Source organism: Vulpes vulpes, chromosome 1 (assembly GCF_048418805.1).
Source record: "Vulpes vulpes isolate BD-2025 chromosome 1, VulVul3, whole genome shotgun sequence".
In the NCBI taxonomy this organism is placed as follows: domain Eukaryota; kingdom Metazoa; phylum Chordata; class Mammalia; order Carnivora; family Canidae; genus Vulpes; species Vulpes vulpes.
The window spans coordinates 141,391,998-141,417,763 of record NC_132780.1 but is presented as its reverse complement, the minus strand read 5'-3'; the positions used below and the strand labels follow the sequence as shown (position 1 = coordinate 141,417,763).

The window sequence follows — 25,766 nt, the reverse complement described above, 5'->3', positions numbered from 1 at the left end:
GGATATCACACACACTTTTCTCACTTTGCAAGTATTTCTTGTATTTCCCCTGTTCTTGCAGAGGCCTAACACCCAGCCCAAGTGCCAGAATGCCCTGGACTCATGTTATTCTTCTGTGTTCTCACCTCCACCCCCATTGCAGCCCCAGACCTTGGTAGGAAGGCGTGAGAAGTCTGAGGGGCTGGATAGCAAAGGAGGGCCCTTGGAACCTGGGCTTGGGGTAGGAGTGGCCACTCACTCAAAATGCTTCTTGATCTTTTCTGACTCTGCATATTTGGAGATTCCATTGATGAAGAGGGTCCGCTTCACCTGGGGGTGAGAGGGGAGTGGGTCTGCCTTCCAGAGGAGGAGGCTTGAGAATGCTAGGAGAGTGTGGGGCACAGTGAGTTCAATGGGTGGGAGGAGGCCTTAGGAGTAAGCCAGGTGCCAGAGAAAGCAGGGAGAGGAAAAAACAAAAAACAAAACCAGAATAAAAGCAAAAGCAAGCAAGCAAGCAAGCAAGCAGGGAGAGTAGATCTAAATGAAATCAGGCAGCAAGCTTAATCAAAGAGCCATTTGGCCCCTTGATCCCAAGGGGGTCATTGAGGAACAGGGAAGGGGGAACAACTCTCTGATCCTTGGGCCATGAGGACTGGGCACAGTGGCTGGCATGGAGCGAGTGCTCTGTGCCGGGTCGGGAGATGAATGCAGACAGGGCACGTCACTGCCATAGCATCATCACAGCTGTTTCCTGAAGGCCAGGCACAGCATGGGTGCTTCCCACTGACCTTAGGAAGGTTCTATTGTCTCATTTTAAAGATGAGGAAGCCAAGGCTTGGGGAGGCAACTTAACGTGCAGCATAGCATTTTTTTTAAAGATTTTATTTATTCGAGAGAGAGAGAGAGAGAGAGAGAGAGAGAGAGAGAGGCAGAGAGGCAGAGGGAGAAGCAGGCGCCATGCTGAGAACCAACGTGGGACTCGATCCCGGGTCTCCAGGATCACGCCCTGGACCGAAGGCGGCGCTAAACCACTGAGCCACCCAAGCTGCCCAAGCTGCCCAACAGCATAGGGGTTCTTGAGCTGCCGAGCCAGGCCTGGAACCCAGGTGCCCCCCTGCCCCGTGCTGACACCCCTAGAGGCTGAGGCAAGCAAGGCCCGGCGGGAAGGGAGGAGGCTGGGGACGGGCTAGACTGGCCCCCCTATTCCACTCACCAGGTCGTCCTCCTTGTAGCGCATCTTGGAGGTGTGTCTACGCATGCTGTAGACGGTGAGCAGCAGGTACAGGAAGGCGAAGGAGGTGTGCAGCCATAGCAGGTTGTTCCTGGGTGTGGCAGAGGAGTACATGGAGCCACCCTCAGACAACCTGCAACCTCCCAGTGTGAATTCAACCCCTCTCCTGCCACCTGTCTTCTGGGACTGACCCCCTTACAGGGCAGGGCCCATATTCTGTATAGTCGAGGCCCCAAGATTATTTGGCTGCAGTTGAAATGTCCCCAGGAGGTCACCTCTTCCTGCCCTGCCTACAGGCTACACTGCCCCCCAGTTATCCTGTCATCTTTCCCTGGCCTGTGGTCACAAGGCTGCTTCTTTATCTGGGCATCCCCAGGCACACCCAGCAGACATCCACCTCCTCTGTCTCTAATCCAAGCCCTCAGGGCCCCACAGTCACCTCTGCAACCTCAGCCACCTCTCCCCCAGCACTCCCCTTGCATCTGTATTATGGCTGGACTATGGCGCAGACCCTGACTTCACCAATCAGCTTCCCAACCTTACCCTGATTTCAGGTTGGCAATGGTGGTTCTCCCGAAGCTGTAGGCATTGTTCTCTGGGGAGGGCAGGAACAAGGGGAGGGAGAGGACGACACTGGGGTCAGGGCACGTGTCCTCCTGCCCCTTCTCCCCTGCCCCGCCCTCCCCATCCTGGCCCTCACTGACCCAGCAGGTCCCCTGAGAAGTTGACAGGCAGCACGATGCCCACAGAGAGGACACCCACAACGACCAGCAGCCCGATGATGTGACGCTGGAAGGACAGGTAGTGCACAGCATCGCCCCCACATTTGTCTCGGATCTCATCGTCCCTGCAGGCACGAGGCGGCAGAGAAGCCAGCTGAGGACCCGGGCAGCAGAGGGACCAGGGTTTGCCTGCCTTGCCCGCCCCCACCCCATAGCCACCCTAGCCCCTGCCAGTCTGGCAGCAGTATGGGAGTACAGTGGGTCTCTGGGCCCCCTTTCTGGGAGGGGAGGGATGAGAAAGGGAGAGGGAAGGCGAGGGAAAGGAGAAGGGAGAGAGAGAGGAAGGGAACAGGGGCAAAAGGGAAGACTGCAGAGAGATGAAGAAAGTGTGAGAAAGGTTGAGAAGAGAGGATATGGAAAAGAAGGGTGAAGAGGAAGAAAGGCAGGTTGATGGGGGAGGGAGGACCGTGGTTGGGGATGCAGTGGTGCCTTATGGGTGCTGCAGAAGCGCATACATGGTGCACCTGGGCAGGGGCCCCAGGGGCTGGAGTGAGGGCAGTGGCAGTGCTGACCTGTCCGGGCTTCCTGCCTCTCTCAGCGCTCACTGCCTGCCTGCTGCACTCTGGCTCGATCTCCTGACTTCTGCCTGCTGGATACTGGCTCCTGCCTGTGGCTGGCTGGCTGCTCCCAGCTTGCCTGCTGCCCCCACCCGCTGGCTGCACCCAGGCTCTGAGGTGGGGGGCTCCAGCCTCTGCCCTCATGGGGTGGCAGGGGTGTGGAGAGCCGAGGGCAGAGCGGGCCCGCCAGGCAGGGGGCAGCAACACAGGAGACTGTGGGGTAAAGTGAGGCCAGCTGGGGGGGTGGTGGGGAAACAGAGGCCAGGACTCCAGGGCCTGGCCTCTTGGAGGAGGGAGGAGGGTGCTGGGCTGGCTAGGAGCGCTAAGGCCTTCATAGCTGCTGGCCTCTGGATTTTGTAGGGAAATGACAGGTTCTGAAGTTTCTCTGTTTTCTCTTTCCTTAGAGTCTGAAGACTGTTCACTTACTTTATCCTGAAGATGGCTGTCAGCCAGGAACAGAAACCCTGGAGGGACAGAGGGCTATCAGGTGAAGTTCTTACCCCACCAACCCAAATCTTCCTCCTCCCTTGAATCCCACCCACCCCCTCCTCACGATCACCTCCAGGTTGGGGCCCATCTTGGCATAACTTCCACAATCCCCCAAAGAAAGTAGCTCATTCCAGAGGGGTAGAGGGAAAGTGCTAGCCCTCAAAGGAGAAAAGGACTAAGGCCAAACTGGCCTATCTGTGGATGCTCATGCTCAGAGCTGCAGGTCCCTGCAAAGAGCCAATGGGGCAGTGAAACCAGAGGAAAGCTTGAAGCTGTGTGGGTCAGGGTAAGGATGGGTGGGATTCAGGTTTCTAGGACGGGCAGTGGGGACCTCCAGACCTGTAGCTAACAAGAAGAATTTGCCAACAGCAGAGAGCAGACCAAGCTGCCTGAGTTCCTGACACCTTTCTTCTAGTACACACCAGAGGGACCAGACCCCCGGTCCCCTTGAGCTGCAATCTCCTACCCTCAAGACCCCAGGCCTGACTTCAGACAGAGACCCCACTGAGAGCAAGGTGGAAATATATGGGGGAGGGGTAGGCAGAGAGAATCCTCCTCCACCTTCCTTCCAGGAAAAGGTCCAGGCTTAACACAGAATTGGGGAGAGAGGTGCTTTCCAGGTAAGATGCAGGACTGCTACCTGTTGCCAACATCACCTGAGTCTGGGGAACCATCTGGACACCACTGGTGGGCAGAAGTGATACCTTTGCTTTGCTACTTACCAGTATGAGTCCAACTCAGGAAGCTGACAGGCTTCTTCAACTATGGCTCCTATAAGAACTGCTGTCCCCAGGGCCCCCAGCCCAAGTTGGACTGACTGGGGCCATCTCAGGGCCTAAAGATTAGAGTTCTGTCCAGGACCCAGATCCTGGCAGGATGACAGGGGCCAGGCAGGTAATGCCAGAGTACTGGGTCTGACATGAATGAGGGTCTGGGCACTGCTGTGAACCACCAAGTACATGCCTTGTCTACAGGGGCCTCTAGCACTCAGCTCCCTTCTACAACTGGCCCCACCCAGCTAGGACTACCAGCTTGCAATCTCTGAGCAACAAAACGAATTCTAGGTTTTGCTACTTGGGCCAGAAAGGCCTGTTAGTACTTCTAAAACCCTGTCTAAGGGAAAGAGGGTCCTTGGGATTAACTGTGGAGACAGGCACAGAGTTCCACATGGGACAGAGTTTGGGTTTCATGACGTTAGGTTGGTGCTAGCTTGGAGGTTAGAATGGAATACAGACCATCCAAGTTTGGGTGGTCATCTTGTGGCTCTTAGACAAGCATTGCCCTTTGCTGAGGAGGTCACATTCCATAGGTCCTGACTCTGTATCACTGGAGGCTAAGGTGATAGCCTTAGCACTGAGCCTCCTGCCCTGGAGGAGGAGTGGGTGGGTAACAAGTCTGCAGGGGGCAGGAGGGCACTCACATTGTCTCTTTGGTCAAAGTCGACGGAGCTGGAGACAGACGTGAGACGCTCATACCGGTCATGACTGTCCCCGTGCATAGCTGAAGCCACACTGGAGGTGGGGGAGGTGAGAAATCAGAGAGCCTGGTGAGTCTGAGCTCTTGGGGAGCAGGTCTGAAGTGAGGGGCTCCCACTCCAGAGCTCCAGGGGCTAGACAAGGCACAGAAAGCGCAGAGGCTGAAGCGGGGAGGAATGATGGCCTTCTCCCTGCCTCTTTCCTCCAGGGGACCTGGGGGGAACCAGTGCAGGTCAGAGAGTGAGGGGAGGAGGGTGTCTTCATCATCACCCCCTGGAGGTTGAACTAAGAATAGGAGCAGGGCCTGCAGTTCTGGAGCTGACCAGCAGGGGACGGGAGAGGAGGGCAAGAGAGCCAATATTATAAGCACAGGGCAATGGGGTGCTGAAGTAAAGGATTGGATTAGGAGAGCCCTGGTAGGGCTTGTGGGTATTGGGGGCTGGGTGATGTCTCTCAGGGGAGTCCCTACCCTCCCTCTGCCCTGACCCCAGCAGCTGCTGCAACTCCAGCGCCAGTCCTAGAGACAAGAGACCATGATGTGACACAGAAGGCCAGACTCAGGGCTCCTTGGGAAGCCCCCCTCCCAGGCCTCCAGAAGGGGTGAACAGGGAACCCTGAAATACGAAGAACTAGTTGTTAGGGGATGGCAAGCCACTGGTGACACCCAATCTTGTCTCTGTGACCAACAAGTGAGTGTTCTGTAAGTGTCCAGGAGGACAGTCCCTCTTGCCCAGCTACCCAGAGAGCAGGGTATGTGAGGAGGGGCTTCTACCAGGCTTAAAGCCAGAGAGAGAGATGGGGGAGTGAGGCAGAGACAAGTTGGGGAGCCCCTGCTCTGCGAAGCACACCGCCTGCGTTAATCCGAAACATGAGCCTGCAGAGGAGAAAACTGCAAAGAGAAACCAGTAACTTGGCAGGAAGAGAAGAGAAGCATGAGAGAAGAAAAGGGAAAGCTGGTTTAGTGGGGATGAGGGGGCAGGTGCCCCACATACTATTCTTGTTCCACTCGCTCCCTCTCCTGCTGCCGCCGACGCCTGGGGACAGAGAACAGACAGGGTTAACAGGGGTGGGGGAGGGTCCCTGCAGATTGGCAAATGACAAGAGGCCCAACAGTAGGCCCTCATGTTCCCTCATGTCTGCTCTGGGACTGGTCCCTCTTCATCCCCCCAATAAAGGGGGATGAGAGAGGGCTGGTTCTTTCCTATCCCCGAGGAATGAGTGTGTGTGTGAGGGTGTATGTGAGTGAATGAGTGTGTAGGGCTAAGGGAGAGTCCCAAAGTCTTACCTGTCAGCATCTGTCACCAAGGCCAGCCGCCCATAGTCCCAAGCCACTTTCCGGAGGATGGAGAACAGGAACAGCAGTGCCTGAGGGCAGAGAGAATGGTTGGCAGGTAGACAGACTGTCCCCCCAGCAGACTAGCCAGGAGGGCAGTGGTAGAGGGGCTAGGATCTTGTCTTACAAAGGGATGACCCTGGCTTGGGTGAATGATCAGAGGTCAGGCTTTTTGGTATGGGTGATACGGACCCCTGCTGCAGTTAAGCCCCAGGGAGTGAGGGTCAGGTGGAAGAGTGGTTAGAGCTGCAGGTGTTAGCTAGCTGCGTAGAGGGTGCAGATGCTAAGTGGGGGGTGATGGTGTGTGGGCACTCACAAGGAAGCACATGAAGTCAAGAGCCAGCACGGTGGGGACGCCCCCGAAGGGCAGGCCCTGCAGGACGGTGCTGCGGATTCGGGCACTGTAGCAGTAGTCCTTGGGGTTACTGTTGTTGAGGGCCGTGGTGCCCAGAGTGGCCAGAAGGAAGGGCAGCATGGCTGCTACTGCCGCATGGTCCTCCTGGGCAGAGAGCACAGTGGTCAGCTGGGCTGGTCCCCTCTTCCCTTCATGGCTCCCATCATGAGCATGAGGCGAGGGAGTGAGGGCAGATCACCCGGCAAGCCTGGGTGGGTGGAAGCACTGGCTTCTAGAGATAAGGGCCTGGGGAGGGGAGGGGTGAGTCACATGGATTTACCTTCATTGGCTGTAAGGCTGAGACCCCACCCTGGGTCTGGGGAACTCAGCCCAGATCTGGACTGGGGAGACTGGTTTTTCTAAGCTGGAAGTTGTGAGTCTCTAATGTCTACCTCCCACCACCTCCATACCACACACACACACACACACACACACACACACACTTTCATGCTTGCTTTCTCTTTCTCTTCCTCTCTCTCTGTGTCCCTGTCTCTGGCAATTGAGTATGAGGGAAGATGGGGAGAGGTCTTAGGCCTAAGGATTCAAGGCTAAGAGGTGGGGTCTAGAGGCCAGGGGAGGATGAGTCAGGAGCCAGCTAGCTCATCCTGATCTTCTCTTCCTACCTCTATTAGAAAAATGGCATGCTTTCATTTGCTTAGTTTTCAACTCTGTTAATCACTTTCTCAACACAATTAGCTTCTAAAAAAAAAAAAAGAAGAAGAAGAAAAAAAGAGATTCAGCTTCAGAGCTGGCCCTCTGTGCTCAGAGTAAGGACCTGAGCACAGAGGGGTCAGAATGGGAAGTCAGTTAAAAAGTACACTTCTGGGTTTGTTACCTGCCTGGTCTCAGCTACTCCTGCCTACTCTCATTGCTTTTCTTCTGCCTTGGAAGCAGCTACACCCTCCTCCCCCCTCCAGCTTCCTCACCTCTCCAATTATCTCAGCACAGGGGTCACCTGAGTGGCATGAGGACTACAACTCCCAGAGTGCCCTGCTCCTGCCTCCGGAGCAGGGCAGGCTGGGAATGCCATGCCCTCCAGAGAGCTTTTCCATTGGCAAAAGAAGAGGGAGTAGGCGGGGGCCTCTTAGCCTGCCCCAGCCCTGGACTGCCAGGGTAGTAGCCTCCTGCCCCGACCCCAGCGCTGCCCAGGCGGTCCAGCCCTACAGTCTGAGTGGCTGGGGCGGGGAGGAGGAGGAGGTAAGGGGCAGCCAGCCCAGATACCTGGATTCTGGAAGTGCCTGGGGACAAAGCCTAGCAGGGCTCTGGGGAGGCTCCCAGGGTGGAGGAGACACATGGCCGAGGCGCTGCTGCCCCACCCGCGTCCTACTGGGGGGGCCCCTGGGGGCCCCTTCTGCCGACTACACTGAAACTCTGCCTTGAGGCGGGGGTTCCCCAGGGAAGAGAGGAAACCAGACAAAGAGAGAGAACAACAAACCTAGAATAGGTGACCGTAACTCTGGAAGCAAGCAACCTCCAGCCCCCTGGGGAGACTCAGAGGGTTTCTCCTGCCCACCCGATGCCTGCTTTTCCCCAGCCTCTTCCTAACACTTCAATTACAGGGCAAGAGACACCAGCTCTCAGATGGATGGGGGAAGCTCTGGTTATGTTTCACTTGGTCCCAAGGAGTCTCAGAAAAACCTGTGTTAGGAAGGCTAAGGTAGTAACTACCCGGTGTGTTATGCCTGCCTCCTCTCTTCCAGGCCACATTGCCTTAAAAAAAAAAATCCCAGGGGCGCCTGGGTGGGTCAGTCAGTTAGGCATCTGCCTTCAGCTTAAGTCACAATCCCAGGGTCCTGGCTCTCTGCTCAGTGGGGAGCCTGCTTCCTCCTCTCCTTCTGTGTGCTCGCCTGTACTCTCTCTCAAACAAAATCTTTTTTTTAAATTTTTTAATTTTTATTTATTTATGATAGTCACAGAGAGAGAGAGGCAGAGACACAGGCGGAGGGAGAAGCAGGCTCCATGCACCAGGAGCCTGATGTGGGATTCGATCCCGGGTCTCCAGGATCACGCCCTGGGCCAAAGGCAGGCGTCAAACCGCTGCGCCACCCAGGGATCCCCCCCCCCCCTTTTTTTTTTTAAGATTTTATTTATTCATGAGAGATACACACAGAGAGAGGCAGAGACACAGGCAGAGGGAGAAGCAGGCTCTATGCGAGGAGCCCGACATGGGACTTGATCCCAGGACTCCAGGATTATGCCCTGAGCTGAAGACAGATGCTTAACCATGGAGCCACCCAGGCGTCTCTCAAATAAACAAAATCTTAAAAAAAAATTCCAAACCCAAAAACCCCATTAATTTAGTGATTGCAACAGGCACCATTTATTGAGAGCCCACTGTTCCAAGAATAACACATACATAATTTCACTTAATCCTTAAACAGTCTTGAGTTGGATATTATTGCCATTTTAAGATGAGGGTACAGGGGCTCAGAGAGGTTAAGTAACTTTCCTTAAGTCACACTGCTAATAAAATGATGGTGTTCAAACCTAGGTCAACCTCTTTTTAAAGCTAGAACACAGTTCACCATGCTTTTCTCATGTGCCTAGAACAGTACTCTGTAAAACATGAAACCTTCATAAAAGCTCATTAAATGTTCCCTGGCTAGAAAACACCAGAGCACTGTGGGAATGTGTATGTTTAGGTGTGTAGATGTGTGCTGATGTGTCTATTTGTGTGTGTGTTGGGGGGAGGCAGGAAACTGGTCTCTAAGTTGAGGTGTGTGTGTGTGTGGGTGTGCCTGGGAGGCTGGGTATGTAAACATAAGGTGCATAGAACCCTGGGGCACCAGAGTTAAAGGTAGGTATAGGTAGCTAGGGTCTCTGGTATTTGGGGGCCCTCTGCATTAGCGCCTCCCTCGTCAACTCCCAACTCCAGTATACTCCAGCAATAAAGACAGTCCATTCCTACTTTTTGCCCGTCTTCCTAATTCCAAGGCTCCACCTGATGAGAATGCAATGGGTATTAACCCCTGAAGCGTCCCCCTCCCAGTCCTCTCCACACCAAAGGAAGGTGGAACATTCTGGGAGCTTCTATATTAAGGAGACCCCATAGGATGGATGAAGGTCCAGGTAGGTGCTTAGTAACTGAAATTACTGTGCCCATCTGCTGCCTCCCTCTTCACAGTCACAAAACACTCTTCCCTCCACAAGTGCATTGATCTTTTTCTCCCCAACCCCGGCCCTTCTACACCAATAACCCAGGAAGGCAGGGCACACTTGCAGGATCAGATCACTGTCCCCACTTTACAGGGGAGGAAGTAGGGACCCAGGGAGGAGAAGCAACTCACTGAGAGGTCACAGGGCAGGTAAAGGGTGGAGCCAGGGCTGGTGGCTCTTCAGGCTGACTGGGTTACTCTGAGCTCCAAATTGTGAGGGCGGGGTTGCTGGGCTGAACTTCACCTAGGGCAGCTGTTCAAAGTTTTTCAGTGAGAGCAGCTGGGAGGAGGGAAGAGACTGAGGCAGAATATTTGCAGGGAGGTGTTGGGGTGGGGGCAGTTCATCCACTCAGCCAGCTGTATCCTGGAATTTCTCTAGTCTGACACTGAGGCTTTAGCTAGCAGTGTGTGGCCCTCCACAGAGGGCAGAGGACTTTATTTCCAGCTATCTAAAGGTTGTTATTTTACCATTAAGAAGTGTGTGTGTGGTGAGGGTGGGGGGAGATTTCATTTAGGGCCTGGGCTCATAGGAAGGCAGTGAGGTCTGAAGGGAGGAGGTGATGATGGAGGCCAGCTCTGCTACTATGTAACCTGGGCCTCAGTCTTCCAAACTGTAGCAAAGAAGTATTAATATCCTTGCTCCACCCCTCCCAACTTCACTGGCCTGGCAAAAAAGTATCCACAAATGAGAATAAAGGTAGTAGGAAAAGAATGCATTTAAAAAGTATCCACAAGTGAGAATAAATATAGTAGGAAAAGAATGCATTTATCAAATACTTGTTTTACTCTGATTTTGTGCCAGGCACAGTTCTAAGCGCTTTACACATGTCAACTCATTTCCTCGCCATCAGGATCCTGAGAAGAAACTGAGGTACAGAGAGGGTACATAACTTGCCCAACATCACACAGCCTGTCTGTCGGAGATCCAGATATAGACTCAGGTAACTTGGTTTAAGTATATGCTCTGGACCACTGCATTTTGCTGCCCCGCCAACAGAGTAGCTGCTTCCACCAGGGGCCTGGGGGCTGTCAGCCACGGCTCTGGAGAAATGCCACACCCTATTTCTGTTTGTCTTCCTTCTTGCCTGTAGCTGCCAGGCACAGACCCTGTGGTTGTGATTTCAGGTTTCGAGAGAGGGGCAGATGACAGGCAACAGGGCCTGGTGGTTAAGAGTTCAGTCTCGGGATCCCTGGGTGGTGCAGCGGTTCGGCGCCTGCCTTTGGCCCTGGGTGCGATCCTGGAGACCCGGGATCGAATCCCACATCGGGCTCCCCGTGCATGGAGCCTGCTTCTCCCTCTGCCTATGTCTCTGCCTCTCTCTCTCTCTCTCTGTGACTATCATAAATAAATAATAAAAAAAAATTTAAAAAAAAAAGAGTTCAGTCTCTAGGATGAGACAGATGTGGCTACTGACCTGGGCAAATTTACTTCACCACCCTGGGCCTCAGTTCTTTCATCTGAAAAATGGGAATAATTCAGTAGTGTGGTTGTTTTGAGAACTAAATAAGATGATTTATGTAAAACTCTTAATACAATTCAAGTCACGTGATGGATTCTAAAAAAATTAGCTACTGTTATTAATAAAGTGTGGCTTTAAAGGGTTGGTTTAGTGGAGAAAAATTGGTCAAAATCAAAATAAAGGAAAACAGACTTTAATATAATAGAGCCTCTCACTCAGGATGGGTTTCTTGTTTAGACCCAGGGGCTCATATGGCATTTGAGACCCAGCCACTAAGTGGCAGGGTGTGTTTCCAAACTCTTCAAACATACCCAATCCGTCTGTAGCAGGTTGGAAAGGTTGGGGGAGCATAGGAGGGTGATGCTATGCTAGGATGGGTCAGAAGTTCAGAGAAGAGAACCTGTTATTGATCAACAACCAGGCAGGGTGCCAGACTCTTTACCTGTGTTATCTAGTTGATCCCCATGACAAATCATGTTAAGGAGATGGTAGTAAACACACTTTTATATTAAAACTAAGGTTCAGACAGGTTAAGTAACTTGTCAAGGTCACACAGCTAAAGAATGGCAGAGCTGGAATTTGAACTGAGGTCTCTAAGACTCTGTTACAATTGGAGAGAACTTGTAGGATGTCCAAAAGGGGGTCAGCTACCCTAGCTACCTTTAGCCACCCACCACCGGCCTTCTGCCTTGCTACATCCCTACCCACCCACTCACAGGTCAAGCCTGAGTTGGGTGAGGTGAGCCAGCAGCAGGCCCCAGCATGTGCCACCTGGAGCAAGCCAGGGCCTGGACCCTCTGGTGCCCTGGAGGACAGTCATGCTGGCCTGGACCCTCTGGTGCCCTGGAGGACAGTCATGCTGCCAGCGCATCAGGGCTGGAAGCCTGGTAGACACTCCCACTCCTCTCCTCACATGCACCTGGGAGGCAAGACTGAGGGTCCGAACTCAAGAGGGGCCGTGCACAACCTCATTCTTCCTGGGCAGACCCAGGGAAAGGCTAGAGGATGGTACTGGGTAGAGAAGCCAGGGCTCTCCTGCCCCCCAGGGAAGTGGAGTGCTGAGCCAACAGACCTCCCCCAGGGGACCCTGGCAGGTGGCAGGCACAGAGCCCCAAGGGCAGGCAGCCCCTCTGACCTCTCCTCTCCACTTCCCAAGTGTCCTTCTCTTCTGAAGAACAAGGCACCAAATCCTTGGGGCTGCCCTCCCTAGACGGTCAAGAAGGCCAGGAGGGACAAAGCGCGCCCCCTCCCCCCAACAGGGCCTTTGCCCCACTCCTGGTTCCGCGTCCGCGTCCGAATCCTTTCCCCACCGCACCCTCCAACGCAGGCCCGGGCGGCTCATGAATGAACTGCACTGTGTGGGGCGCAAGGAGAGGACACGCTCACGCTCACGCTCACGCTCACCGGGCCAGTCGCCTCCCCAGCCCGCGACCAGTCCCCAGGCGCGCTGGGGGCAGCGAGCGGCCGGCCTCGGGCCAGCACCCGCAGACCCTGCCCTTGCACGAGCCGAACCGCTGCCCCGGGCCGGCTTCTGGGGTGCTCAGCCCCAGGAACAGGAGAGAAGATAAAAGAGACCGAGGGCATTGGACTTGGCGACCCTGGAATCCAAAACTCGGGGGCGGGGGCGGCAGGTTCCCCACAGCGGCAGCGGGCTGATGGGGGCGCAGCTGGAACCCCGGAGGGGCGCGCGGGGGACGCGCACCTGGACTGGGCAGGTGGGAGAGAGCGGCGCTAGGGGGCGGGGGCCGGGGCCGGGGCCGGGGCCGGGGGCGGGGGTCCCACCCCTCGGGATCTCCCCAGGGCTGGGGACAGACGGCGGCGCACATCTGGACCCTCGGCAGGGCTCGGAGGACTCGCGTTTGGCTCAGGATGGCGCGGGTTGGGGGCGGCGCGCGGCACCACTGGGTCCCGCGGGCCCGGGCACCTCTGGGTCCCGCAAGGAGGCTGAAGGGAGGGGACACGCAGCTGAGTCCGGGGTTCTCTTTGGGTGGTGGTAGGATCCTCAAAGAAAAGAGAAGGGGTTGGGGAAGGGTCGCGTACTTACCCCCAGGCGCAGACTCGGCTCCGGCTCGGAGCCCCGGGTTGGGGCGGGGCGGGGCTGGGGGAGGGGGAGGGGGAGTCGCTGGGCGGCTCGAGCTCCGGGCTCCTGCGGCGGCCGCGGCAGTGTCTGGGGGAGGGGGAACGGGAGGAGGGAGGGGGTGAGGGGGCGGGGCCGCGGACGCCCCGCCCCCCACGCCAGCACACGCACGGCGCGCGCGCACGCTCAGACGCCGCTCGCCGGGCCGGGTCGGGCGCGCAGGCGCAGTGTCGCGGCCGCGCCGCGGGGGGAGAAGGCGGCGCTGGGCCAGGGAGGCCCGCGGCGGGCCGTTCCGGGGCGGCGAGAGCGGTACGGCGGGGTGGCGGTGGGGAGTGGGCATTCAGCTCCGACTTCTCGTCCGCTCTCTTTCCTCCCCGCAGCAGGGAAGGCGCGCCCCGTCTCCCCCGGGGCTGGGTGGGAGGTCAGTGGGCCCCTCGGGGGCGGAGGGCAGGGGAGGCGTCGCGCTGAGCCGGGGCGCCGCGTGACCCGGCCTGACCCCGACCCCGACCCCGACCCGACCCCGCGGGGCTCGCCGGGGTCCCTGCGGCCGGCCGCCCCCGCCTGCGCTCGCCTGCCTCCTGGGGGTGGGGGCCGTGCCGCGCTGCAGCCCTTGACGGGCGGCCTCAGCCGGTCGCCGCGCCGCGGCCCCTCGAGTTTGTCGGCTTCTCCGCTCCCCTTCCTCCCCAGCCTGTCCTCCGGCGACTTTGGGACTCGCCTGCCGGGCGCTTCTGTGGTGTGGGGAGCGAGTCCGCTGCCTTCACCGTCGTGCGGATGCGTGGCTCCGCCGGCTCCAGGGGCTTCCCTGGTTTCTCATTTCAGCAGAGGCTGCCTCAGCCAGGGACTGAGCCTGGAGAGATGGAGCGAGGGGAAGGGAGAGGGAGGGACAGGCTTGCGCGTGCCTGTGGCGCCCACACAGACCGCAGAGGCCTGCAGAGCACCAGCCTGTTCACCGAATCCGGGGAAGGCTCTTTTCCTTCGGGCGTGGAGGGGGTCGGTCTGGGGACAAAAAGGAAGTCTTGCTTTCCGGAGCGGGCCGTAAGCGAACCGTGCGGTCCTGGGAGACTGGACTGAACTTACAAGCAGGGTAACAGAAGGGCCTGTGATGAGCCCCGTGGGGGACTTGGGAAAAGCTGGGAGATCAGGAGCTGCTCACACCCCGGCTGGGCTGCTGGCTGGGCTGCTGGACGGAGGAGGAAGGGCATTGCCCACCCGGCTGTGTCTGGTCCTTGTGATTGGTCCTTTTCCTCTGCTGGCCGCCGGCTTTTTGAAGGGTTCATTAGTAGCTTGTGGAATGCCCCTGGGAGGTGGGACTTGTTGCAGTTCAAACTGAACTCCCATTCAAACTAAGTCCCATTGGTTAGCTGGGATCCGGTTTAGTGGATCATGGCCATCGTTAAAAAAGAAAAAAAAGAAAAAAAAGAAAAAAAAAAAGGGAAGAAAAAGAAGAAGAGATCACTGTGCATTGTACCTAGACCAAGTATTATTTCTTGATGCTTGCTTCAGGTGCACGTACGGATGTGAATGTGTTAGGTGTTCTACCCTGTGTGCTTTTTGTGTGTCACGGAAAACTTCAAAATGTATTGGTCTTCTGTATCCTCCTGTTTGCTTTCTTGCCTTCCTCGGTCTGAATGTTCAATCATTGAAACTGTACAGGAGGATGCAGCACCCTGGGAACATACCGTAAAGAACAGAGTGTGTTTCTTTTTTTCTTTTCTTTTTTTTTTTTTTTTTTTTTTTTTAGGGAGATAACTGCCCAGGAAGAAAGACTGCTTACTCTTCATTCATGGAAGTTAATGCAATTTAAGAACAATCATTTTGTCAAGATAGGAGGTGGGTTGGCTTACTTGGGAAGGATAGAAAGGAGTGTGGGGTGAAACTGTCTTTGGTAGACTTCCTGGTGGGAAGGGTCATTGTAGGTTTGGATTCTGCGAGTTGTTTTGGGTAGGAGCAAGCAGTTTAGATGACAAGGAATCTACTCTGTTTTTTGTTTTTTTGTTTTTGTTTTTGTTTTTCTTGGATGGAATTGTCCATTCAAGCCTTGGAGCTTCTTGGAGGTATATTTCCTATGGAGCTTCTTGCTTATTGTGTTGATTTTATGGTTGTAAAGCTGGTGTGATCCATTGCCAATAGCACTTGTAATGGAAGTGGATCTCTGAGGATCATTGCAGGGTATTTCTTATGTATCACTATTTTTTAATCTGAACATGTGGGGGATTCCTGGTCTATTTCTGTCTGTGCCTGATTAAGATTACCACATATTAACAGACAGAGAGAAGAGGGAACTTTTCAAAAACCCTGAAATGATAATTGAATCACATGCACTGTGGAATCCATGAAGAAACAGTGGCCAAAATAGTTTATTGTTGCTCCTGAATATCGGGGGTAAACACCTTGGCATGGAATTCTTTTTTTAGGTGGCACTCTGTTGGGCACTGAACATGATTATTTAGACTCTCCTCAGCATTTAGAATCTTAGATGATATAAGAGTCCTTTAAAACCTGCCTTGCCCCATTTTTGTGTTGGGGGATCCACATAAAATGGATTTTCCTATTGTTTTTGTTACTTGGGTAGTTCTTATGGTTATGGGGGGACTTGGGACTATGGGGGGACTAGTTATAAGTTAGCTTTCATTTTAGAGGCTGATTTGTTTTGGATTGTAGCTCACCCTCGTGCAATTGTACATGTGTATTAGCAGTGACAACCAGTTTGTAAGAGAGGACTGATTCAGAGTCCAGCAATGTTGCTCTGGCTCAGATGATCCACTCTCTTGTTAAGAAAGGCACTAGGTAGCTTATTCTTTATTAGTGAAAAACAAGTCAGAGTGAGAAAGTCCCCATCAAAAACTTTCTAAAAATCATTTATGTCTTTAGAAAAGGGAAGAAGCACTTTGTCATGTCTACTTTAGCTGAAAAACACTTTTAGGAGTGAAGAATCTTAAGACACACCCATGGTGCCTCCCTGAGAACTAGAGAGTGAAGCTCTTCTCCCTGGTCAGCATCCATGGGAACAGACTGCTTATGCTGCAGACCTAGTCCTTACTGGTTAATTCAGAGAGGGATTCCTCACTTGAGGATGACCCCTTTCTTGAAGGAAGCCAAAGCATTTTTATTTGCATGCTTCGTTGCTCTTCCCTAGGACTCCTAGTTGACAGAGTTTCTGAGGCCCCAGAGGATGGAAGTCAAAGAGATGTGCTTTGCATTAGCAGCATCCTGTCTTTGAGTCCAGGGGCTCCTCTAGGCTTTTCCTTTTCTCTACTGCCTGCCTGCCCAACTGACATCTCCATAAACCCGGCTCCTTGCCACTGGCCCAGTAGAGGTACTAATGGGAAGGATTAGTGTATGTGATTAAGTAGAACTTGATTTTGCCTTGTACAGTTTTTCTGACTTTGACCATACCAAGATTGTTACAGACTTATTTCTGGGACACTGGCGAGGTAGGGATGGTGTGTGTGTGTGTGTGTGTGTGTGTGTGTGTGTGTGCGCGCGCGCATGTGCAGCAAGACTAGAATAGATAAAATCCACACACTGAAAAACCAACTTGAATAATTGAGAATTATCATGTATATTAAAAAACCACTATTTTAAGTACTTTTTTAACCAGGTGGAACGTAAAGTAAATAAATAAGCATGGGACAAGAACCCTGGAAACATTTTATCTTTGTGAATGAAATTGAGAAATGGGGTCCTCACTGGTAGCCTTGGTAGAAACAGCCCACTGTACCATGGAGGGATGCTTTGCTTATTGATAGTGATGCTGTGACTGACACCTTGGTAGGAGAATCAGATCAGTTTCAGCTTTGGTCCTGGGCTGGGTGTAGTGTAGATATTTATTGAAAAGACAGGGGGTGCCTGGGTGGCTCTGTCAGTTAAGCATCCAATTCTCGGTTTTGGCTCAGGTCATGATCTCAAGGTCATGGGATTGAGTCTGCATGGGGCTGTGCACTCAGTGGGGAGTCTGCTTGAGATTCTCTCCCTCTGCCCCTCCCCTCACTTGTGCATGCATGCTCTCTCTTTAAAGTAAATAAATCTTTTTTTTTTTTAAAAAGCGCTTTTTAGGTAGGTGGGGGATTGGCTAGATAGGTGGTATTAAACACTGGGTGTTGTATATAAGTGATAAATCAGTGCTAATTCTACTCCAGAAACCTATACTGCACTGTATGTTAACTAAGTAAAATTTAATTTAGTGAAAAAGCTTTTTAATACCTGAATTTTAAAAGATTTGGCAGAAGAGAAAGAATGCTTGCCCTCTGTGAGGTGTGTTTCTGTGAAGTTTATTAGTGATTAGAGCAGCCATCTTAGTTGTATAGGGTAAAATAGATACAGACTTCTGACCTTGGACAGTCAGCAAGTTGCTTAGTATTTTGGACTTCATTTCTTCATCTGCAAATGGTACTTTATTGAGCCCTCAGAACTATTCAAAAACCCTTAGCAGATTCAGCCCCTTGCAGACTGTTCCTTTTTGTTACTTGTCTATAGGTTTCTGTTGGGTGCTCATCAAGGGAATCATCCATTGGCTCAGTCAGTAGAGTAAGTGAGTTTGAGCCCCATGTTGGATGTAGAGATTACTTAAAAATAAAATCTTGGGACGCCTGGGTGGCTCAGCGGTTTAGCATCTGCCTTTGGTTCAGGGCATGATCCTGGAGTCCAAGGATCGAGTCCCATGTCGGGCTCCCTGCATCGTGCCTGCTTCTCCCTCTGCCTGTGTCTCTGCCTCTTTCTCTGTGTGTCTCTCATGAGACACAAATAAATAAAATCTTAAAAAATAAAATAAAATCTTAAAAAAAAAAAGGGAATCATCCAACAAAGTGATCTATGAAAGTACTTCGAGAATTGTAATATATTCTACTTGGATGAGGTTTGAAAAAAAAATGCACAAAACTTCCTAAAAGGGACTAATTGGACAACAAAACAATAATGGGGTTTTTTTGTTTTGTTTTTTTTAAACATTTTACTATTTATTCATGAGAGACACAGAGAGAGGCAGAGACACAGGCAGAGGGAGAAGCAGGCTCCCTGTAGGAGCCTGACATGGGACTCGATCCCCGAACTGGGGCCACACCCTGAGCCGAAGGCAGACGCTCAACTGCTGAGCCACCCAGGCGTCCCAAATAATGAGTTTTTAAGCAACAAATAAGAGTACTTTTTGGTACAGAAAAATTGGGGTGACACCTGCAGGAGATAGATTTTTTTTTTTAATTCTTGGAAATGGGTAGGCTTCTGCCTTGCCCTGCTTTAATTAAGAGGGATGCTTCTATCTTTACACTAAGTGTTTTTCCTTTTTGTGGCTAGACCTTGCATTTGTGTAGTGTTTCTTTTCAGTTACTGACAATGTCCTTTGAACACACCTTTGTGATTGTGCTGAACTTTTTTTTTTTTTTTTGGGTCTCTATTTTTAGAGCCTATTCATCTTGAGAGTCCTTTAAAATGTACTTAACATGTTCAGGCACTTAAAGATGGAAATTGTTCACGTGGAGACAATATATATGTATGCATGTATATCTCTCTCCTATTTTTTTAAGATGTTATTTATTTATTCAAGATAGACACAGAGAGAGGGAGAGCGTGCGCGCTAGAGGCACAGGCAGAGTGAGAAGCAGGCTCCATGCAAGGAGCCTGATGTGGGACTCAATCCGCGGACTCCAGGATCACGGCCTGGGCTGAAGGCAGGCACTAAACCACTGAGCCACCCAGGGATCCCCTGTATGCATGTATATATCTCTGATACTAAGTATACCATTTTGCTGATCCTTGCTCAAGTGGTACATTCTTGCTTTCCTGAAAGCACCAGAGGTATAGGCTCTTTCTGTCTGCTTTTCCAGCTCAGTCTCTGTGTGTTAAAATTCACTAAACATGAGTTCCCCTTGTCTAGGAGGCTTCCCCAAGTCACTGGGAGCCTGAGTGAAGGACATAAGAAAGACCACCAACCCCTCCATTATGGAACCTCTCTGGAACTGGAGCATGAATTGCAATTGCAGATTGGATTGTATTCATTTAATAGATACTTAGTAAATTCCATTTGTGTGCAATTACACTGAGTCCTCTAGTGTGTAGCACTGAGCAGTGCAGACCTGGTCCCTGCTCTCACTGAGTGTATTTCCAATGGGACCTATAAGGTGTTGCCAAGTAAAATATTCACCTGTGTGTCCCTGAAACTTAGAGCCCTCCCTGGTCTTCAAAATGGAAGGGAGATCTTAAAGCTAAACCAGGATGGAAAATGAACACAATTCTTGGATTGTATGAAGTAATTTCTCTCTTTCATTCCCTCCCTCCCTCCTTTCTTTCTTCCTTCCTTCTCTTGCTCCCCCCACCCTCCTTCCCTCTCTCCGGAGAAGTTGTGATTCACACTCTAAACCTGGAGGGCAATACTTGATGCTGACCAGGAAGTGGCATGAAAAGCCATCTCTGGCACTGGAGTCTCCTGAATAGTTGACCTCTGAGTGAGAGTGTCGTGGAGGAGGAAATGTCATTGGGTTTTTTTTTCCTGTGCAAATACAAGACTCAGAATGACATTGCTTGTGAAACAAAGCATTATATATAGACTGCTCTGAAGTGAATCAGGGCCTGTGTCTGCTGATGGATTTATGCTGGGAAATAACATCAAGGTCAGTCAGAGTTGCTTTGAAGTATATTGCTGCCTCCATTACTCTTGTCTGATCCAAACCAGTTATTTAGTGGTGGGATGAGGCGTTTTTCCTTTGGCAGGGAGGCTTCCCCCAAGTCACTGGGAGCCTGAATGAAGGACACAAGAAAGACCAGTGGGCATTGTAGGCACCAGGCCCAGGAGATGATTCTAGGGGCTTGTAAACATGGCATGGGCTAATCCTCCCATGACTGGCGCTGTGGTTCTCCTAAAGTATGCTTGCATGTGATGTCCCGGTTCCTGATACACAGGTAAGAGCTCTACAGGGTCTGGCTTTCCTTCTGTGTGGAGCCACAGGTGAAGGGATTCTGTTTTTCTGTTGGCTACCTCATTTATTTTATTCAACAAATATTCATTGTGTTCCTATTCTATCAAGACTTGCTGGGGTCTTTTGCTGGAGTGGGAGTGGAGGGGACCATAGGTTTTTGTTTTTGTTATTTTAAAGAAACAAGGGACATGTATACAGTAAGTAAACATATTTGGTTCTTCTGTGCTTTCTTGTTCATGAGAATGCTTACTGCTGTTCACTGGATGTCTTAAGTCCTTTGGGTGTGGCAGCAGTCACTATCAAATCCACTAAAGAGCTAGTGAAAAGTCTTTGAATTGGACCTTGTGAAAATGGAAGCACCCCCTGGAGATATGAGTGTGTTGCTCCTGTGTCTGAGGGAACTACACATAATCCTTATGATCTGAGTCTATATGATCTGTGAATTCTTGTGTGAGTTCAGATGCCATGTTACCAAGATCTCTGGTTCCTGAATTTTGGAAAATGAGTAGCAAGAACTAGAATGTTAAGAGTTATCAGCCTTATCTCAAAAAAAGTATCTAAATTTATGCAGTGACTGAGTTTGGATAGCGAACATTGGAGCTATGAGAGTTCCTCTGGCACGGGATCCCCCAGTGTCCTCAATGTGCAAGAGGGGTAGCAAGTGATGCTGCAATTTTACACAAAGCTTCCTGGAGGAGATGCATTTGGCGCTGGGTCAGATTTAGCTGGGCAGAGATGGGCATAGGTTGTGGGGGTGGCTTATGAGCAAGGCATGGAGAAGAGGTCTGGGTTTGGGTCTGTGCCCAGGCTGCCCAACAGATTGGAGAGAGGTGCCTTGAATCGTGGGTTTGTTGGACCCAAGTCGGGAAAGTTCTGGGAAGCCCCCAGCACTTTGGCAGTCCTTGGATTAACATAAGTGTTATTGAGGAAGAGGTGCAGTGTGGAGAGGGAGGGTGTTGCAGTTCTCAGGAGAGGGAATGTGGGTGGGTGGTGCTGGGCTAATCTTGAGGGTTCTGTGGAGGAGCTGAGGAGCCTCTTCCTGGGAGTGAGAACAAGGGCCCACTAGAGTCAGATGGGAAAGCTTGGCTGACATCAGAGGTCCCTGTAGCCTGGACCAGACGGACTGCTTTTCAGAGCCTTTAAAAAAATTTTTTTTAAGGCTGGCTTTTAGTTATTGTTCAGTCTGGAGCTATTCTTGCCACCTACACTACACATTGTCTTCAAAACTTAAATCGGATTAAAGTGAGTAATTTTCACCTGGTGTTTATACATTTCAGTTGATTCAGCAAGCGTTGAGTTGGGCAAGAGAAAAATGTGCCTGTGATACCAGTGATGGAACAAAGATGAATTCACAGTTGGAAAAATATTAATATTTAAAGTTAAACCATGCATGTTAGCTGTTGAGTAAGAGCTTGGGTTTGGGAAGCCCAACTACTGGGGTTCAGATTTCACCTTTGTCACTCCTGGCTGTGTGACCTTGGGCAAATTCTCTAACCTCAACGGGGCTTATTTCCTCATGTGTGAAATGAGGCTAATACTAATGCCTGTTCCATAGAGTTTTTGTGAAGCTTAAATGAGAGGATAACGTAAAGCCCTCAGTCTAGTGCCTGGTGTGTTATAACTATTGGCTAAATTTTCAAAAAGAAAGAAAACGGATGCCTGGGTGGCTCAGTGGTTGAGTGTCTGCTTTTGGCTCAGGGCGTGATCCTGGAGTTCCAGGATCGAGTCCCACATTGGGCTCCTGTGAGGAGTCTGCTTCTCCCTCTACCTGTGTCTCTGCCTTTCTCTCTCTCATGAATAAATAAATAAAATATTAAAAAAAAAAAGAAAGAAAGAAGAAAACATAAGCAGACCAGATGACCCTTAAATCTGCTGCTCACCCTGAACTCGCCTGCAAGAAGTGAGCATTATATGGCTGGGTGAAGCTATAAGGTGTTGGGGAAGACCCTTGGACTGAGGCTAGGCCTGGTTCTGGGTTTGCCTGTGGCTAGCTGTGAGTCTTCACACAAGTCACTTAATCACTCTGTAGTCTCTGTATCTCTGTTTCCTCATCTATAAGACAAGATGTAGTTGGATGGGCCATGACGATGCAACAGAGACCGCCAGTAGGTGCTGAGTGTCAGGGACTGTGCTCCGTGCTTCATACAGCTTATCCCATGACCAGCTGTGAGTAGTTATTGCAGATGGGGAAGTCAAAGCTCAAGAGTTCCTGTCCCAGGTCACCTAGCTTTAAAGGTAAAGCTGGCCTCGTCTGCTAGTCTTTGATTCAGTGTGTCAGATGTTGATAGTTCTATAAGGTCACTGCTGCCTTTTGCAATTACTTTTCTGATCATAGTTACATTTTGGCCAGTGCTTCCTGAGTTATCTTATGGAAAACACTGGTGACTAAGCTTGTGATTTGAGGCTAAATTGTAGTTAATGAACATTTCTGGAGTGTCTGGATATTTCTTTGGAAGTAAATAGTGGCTCCCTCTCCCACCCTTATTAAATAAAATCTTATCTGAGGTGCTTTGAACTTAGGTGAGGGAAGGCTGTGTGTGGTAGAGGTCTTTCTCAGCAGAGTTCTCCATGAGGCCATCTCAGCCAAACGTTTGGATAGAACAGGCATGTTTTGCAGCTGGCTGTAGGATTTTCTTACACATGACCCTAACTGATGCCCAAGTGTTGGCGGGCAGCTGGGGTTGCCATATTTGTTGGTGCTAGGGAGCCACAGGGTTGGGGTTCTCCAAGTTGGAGGCATTGGTGTTGGGTTGGGGTTTGTCCTTTTATCTCCGACTTGTTCTCCCAAACTCTGCTTTCAGCTGTAGTGTGGGGCAAGTAGTTTTTCCGTGTTATATTGTTGTTTGGGATACTGACCCAGATAGCGGCTTTGGTGATTGACTTGGCAAGGACATCCTTTGGCTCTACTTGGCTAGCCCTGAGCTACCCAGGTGTTCTGGCTTTTATATTTGGGGAAACGTAATGTGGTGACAAGACAATACAGCCGCTGCTCGGGCAGTTTACCTTTAGGGAGTAAAGTTCAGACTTCAGGAGGCACCTGAGTGTCAATGGTGGCACTAGTATGCAGGCCTCTGGAGGACTTGGGGAGGGGTCACTAGTTGGGTGTATACCAGAGGATTCCTGCTTTCTTCCTGTCTGTGGAAGTGATGTAACCAGGAAGGCATCCTCTGTGCTATTGTATTATAGCAAGAACTGCTGTGGGCCGTTCCAACTCTCTGACCCCAGTTAGAATATGAATCAGCAAAACTGTAGCTGGAGTTCGATCTAATCATCTGCGTATCTTTTAACCACTAAGATTTATATTTAGTGACTAATGATCTACGCTAGAAGTACCATCTCCCACATGAGTCCTTGGGAGGCTGGCTCTGAGTAAGGAAGGACACTGATTTAGAAATAAATCCTTTCCCCCTCTTTTCCTGCAGGATTTGCCATGGCTTTTTTTGCTGGGCTCTGGGGCCCCTTCACTCATGCAAGCAGAGCATTCAGCCAGCGCAGTTTCAGGTAACTTTCCCATTCAGTTCTTAGAGCTGTGTCTTGGAGTAAACCTCCCATCAGGGATGGGTATTATGTGACTAGAAAGGGAGTGGGAATGAAGAGAGGTAGGCTTGGCATCTGGGAAAACTAAAGGGGCCAGAGCAGCTGGGGTTTGGTCAAATTGGGTAAGAGGATTGGTAAGGAGGTGGCTTTGCTATTGGAGAGGGAATGGCCTACAGTAGATGAAACTTCAGTCCTTGCCAGATTTATAGTGACCCCAACATATCTCAACCCTGTCATTCCCCCCATGCTTGAAAACCCTCTTTTAAAAACAGAAGCTCTTTTTAAAATGTTATATGCTTATTACCAAGACTCTGGCATGATAGAAGTGTGACAGCCTCCCCTCCTTTTAGATGCTAAGCTAAAGGGGTTCGTTCTTGTTGGCAAACATGCCTCCTGGCCCCATTTGTGCACTTACTCCCTGGCATTTACTGAGCACTGCGCCTAGGGTTGGTCATAGATGAATAAGAATTGCTTCCTGTGCTGAAAGAGTCTTCACAGTTGGCCACAGGAGCAAACTTGGAAACAAATAAGTCTGAGGAAATGTGACCAGTATAATAATAGAGGTTTGTACGGTACTTTGGATAGCTTGAGACCCGAGCTGCTAATGGAGGAGGAGGAAAGGAGAGCAGAGGCAGCCTTCCCAGAAGGGAAGTGGGAGCAGGCCCTGTCCAGTCCTCCAGGAAGGGCTCCAGGCCTCCAGGGAGGGCTGAGAGGTTTGGCGTGCCTGGAGGGCACAAGGTACTCTATGGTCCTCAGAGGGCAGGTAAGTGGGGCCAGGTCAATAGTGTAGACAATGGTGGACCATTCAGCAGTTCTAAGGGGGAGTGGTCTCAGTTTTATGTCCTAAAAGAGCTCTTGGCTGGCAACACAAGACACTAATGTAACAGTCTTGGTGTAAGAGAGAAAGCTGCCAAACTGAGAAGTATTGGTGGAAGTGGAGGGAAAGGACAGAAGAGCTTCACAGGTAGTATCATTAGGACTTGGCAGCCAGAGTGTTGATGGAGAGAGAGATTTATGGCTTGGAGGCTAGAGAAACCATTATGTAGATCAGAAATGTAGCAGCATGGGGAGGTTTGCAAGGGGAGATGTTGAGGTCAGCGTGGGACCTAGTGAGTCTACAGTATCACTGGGACATGTTGGGAGCTGAGAGTGGAAATGTAGGGCCAGAATATAGGCGAGGAGTAAGGCTGGAGATGGGATTTACTAGTTGGAAGCAAAGGGAATAAATAAAACTTCCCCAGAGTAGGCATGTGGGATATGAGGGGAGAGCCTAGGATTATCCTGGAGAATGCTAGCATTTGAAGTGCTGGCTTTGGGAAAATTGAAATCCCACTGTTATCAGATTGCTTAACAATAGTGTCTCTGCCTTTAATAGGTACTGCTTAAAAAAAAAGTTCCATTCTAATGGGGGAAAATGCATTGAAACCTTGACTTATTTCTGGTTTCTTCTATCATGTCAGGGGACTCCCTTAGCCAACCTACTTACTCCTATCACCTGGTTCCCAGCAACACATAGATGGGAAGTTTGGGAATCAGTTTATTCTGGGGGAGCAGGTTTTACAGGCTAGGCAATAGGTGTGGCCTGGCCCATAAAATATTCCCTTAATCCTCAGAGTTTTTTTGGATACCAAAGGCTTTCAGTTAGGCTGCCATGAAGTTCGTTGTAACAGAAAGTTGGGCTGTCTTTAAAATCCTTCCAAATTGGAATGTTGACCCAGCAGCAGAAGCTTTTGATTGTGAGGAAGCTGTCTTGGGCACAGAAAAGTCTTCACAAGCACCTGATTTTCTGTCAGGGCCTTGGGTTTTGCTCTGTTCAGCATGTCATTGCTAACGTGGATCTCTCCTAGGCCTTGGCCTCAGGGGCCTCTGCACACTGACCGGGAGAGAGACAGACCTAAGACTTTTTTTCTCTTTCCCCAGCACCACTGGGAGCTTCAGTGCAATTCAGAAGATGACGCGGGTCCGTGTGGTGGACAACAGTGCCCTGGGGAATACTCCATACCATCGCCCTCCTCGTTGCATCCATGTTTATAACAAGAGTGGGGTGGGCAAGGTGGGTGACCGGATACTGCTGGCCATCAAGGGACAGAAGAAAAAGGCGCTCATTGTGGGGCATCGCATGCCTGGCCCCCAGATGACCCCCAGGTTCGACTCCAACAATGTGGTCCTCATTGAGGACAATGGTAACCCTGTGGGCACTCGAATTAAGACACCCATCCCTACCAGTCTTCGCCAGAGGGAAGGCGAATTTTCCAAGGTGCTGGCCATTGCTCAGAACTTTGTGTGAGTGGGGCTCAGGCCGCTGACTGCAGGGGAATTCATGGGAGGGCACTTTGGGCCCCCTTGGCTGGGGAACAGTGTCCTATGAAAAAATAAACCTTTTCATGTA

General features: G+C 51.2%; 2 protein-coding genes across 11 annotated transcripts in view; one reads left to right on the top strand and one right to left on the bottom strand.

The window, feature by feature from the left end:
• TMEM63B (transmembrane protein 63B) overlaps positions 1-14,198 on the bottom strand; it is a 25,990-nt gene extending 11,792 nt beyond the window's left edge. The window contains exons 1-12 of one of the 5 annotated variants that reach the window (XM_072732844.1): positions 14,010-14,198; positions 13,648-13,928; positions 12,900-13,022; positions 6,163-6,345; positions 5,799-5,878; positions 5,506-5,547; positions 4,459-4,549; positions 2,976-3,013; positions 1,915-2,057; positions 1,754-1,805; positions 1,193-1,301; positions 239-309 (exon numbers count right to left, since the gene is read on the bottom strand). In XM_072732844.1, coding sequence (XP_072588945.1) covers positions 239-309; positions 1,193-1,301; positions 1,754-1,805; positions 1,915-2,057; positions 2,976-3,013; positions 4,459-4,549; positions 5,506-5,547; positions 5,799-5,878; positions 6,163-6,321 — 785 coding nt within the window. In that variant the 5' untranslated portion in view covers positions 6,322-6,345; positions 12,900-13,022; positions 13,648-13,928; positions 14,010-14,198. Of the gene's footprint in view, positions 1-238; positions 310-1,192; positions 1,302-1,753; positions 1,806-1,914; positions 2,058-2,975; positions 3,014-4,458; positions 4,550-5,505; positions 5,548-5,798; positions 5,879-6,162; positions 6,346-12,899; positions 13,036-13,647; positions 13,929-14,009 lie in introns of those variants that run through there. The other 4 variants (XM_072732854.1, XM_072732870.1, XM_025990985.2 and 1 more) reach the window with 4 other exon arrangements.
• MRPL14 (mitochondrial ribosomal protein L14) lies at positions 12,546-25,766 on the top strand. 6 transcript variants are annotated; one of them, XM_072732918.1, is made up of 4 exons: positions 13,156-13,241; positions 14,674-14,762; positions 23,263-23,341; positions 25,298-25,766. In XM_072732918.1, exons 2-4 carry the CDS (start codon positions 14,726-14,728, stop codon positions 25,662-25,664), a joined length of 483 nt encoding a protein of 160 aa, XP_072589019.1. In that variant the 5' UTR covers positions 13,156-13,241; positions 14,674-14,725; the 3' UTR covers positions 25,665-25,766. The 6 variants fall into 6 exon arrangements, with proteins under 6 accessions (XP_072589006.1, XP_072588984.1, XP_072589019.1 ...); XM_072732905.1 differs by lacking the exons at positions 13,156-13,241; positions 14,674-14,762 and adding an exon at positions 12,546-12,570; XM_072732883.1 differs by lacking the exon at positions 14,674-14,762 and having other exon boundaries at positions 13,143-13,241.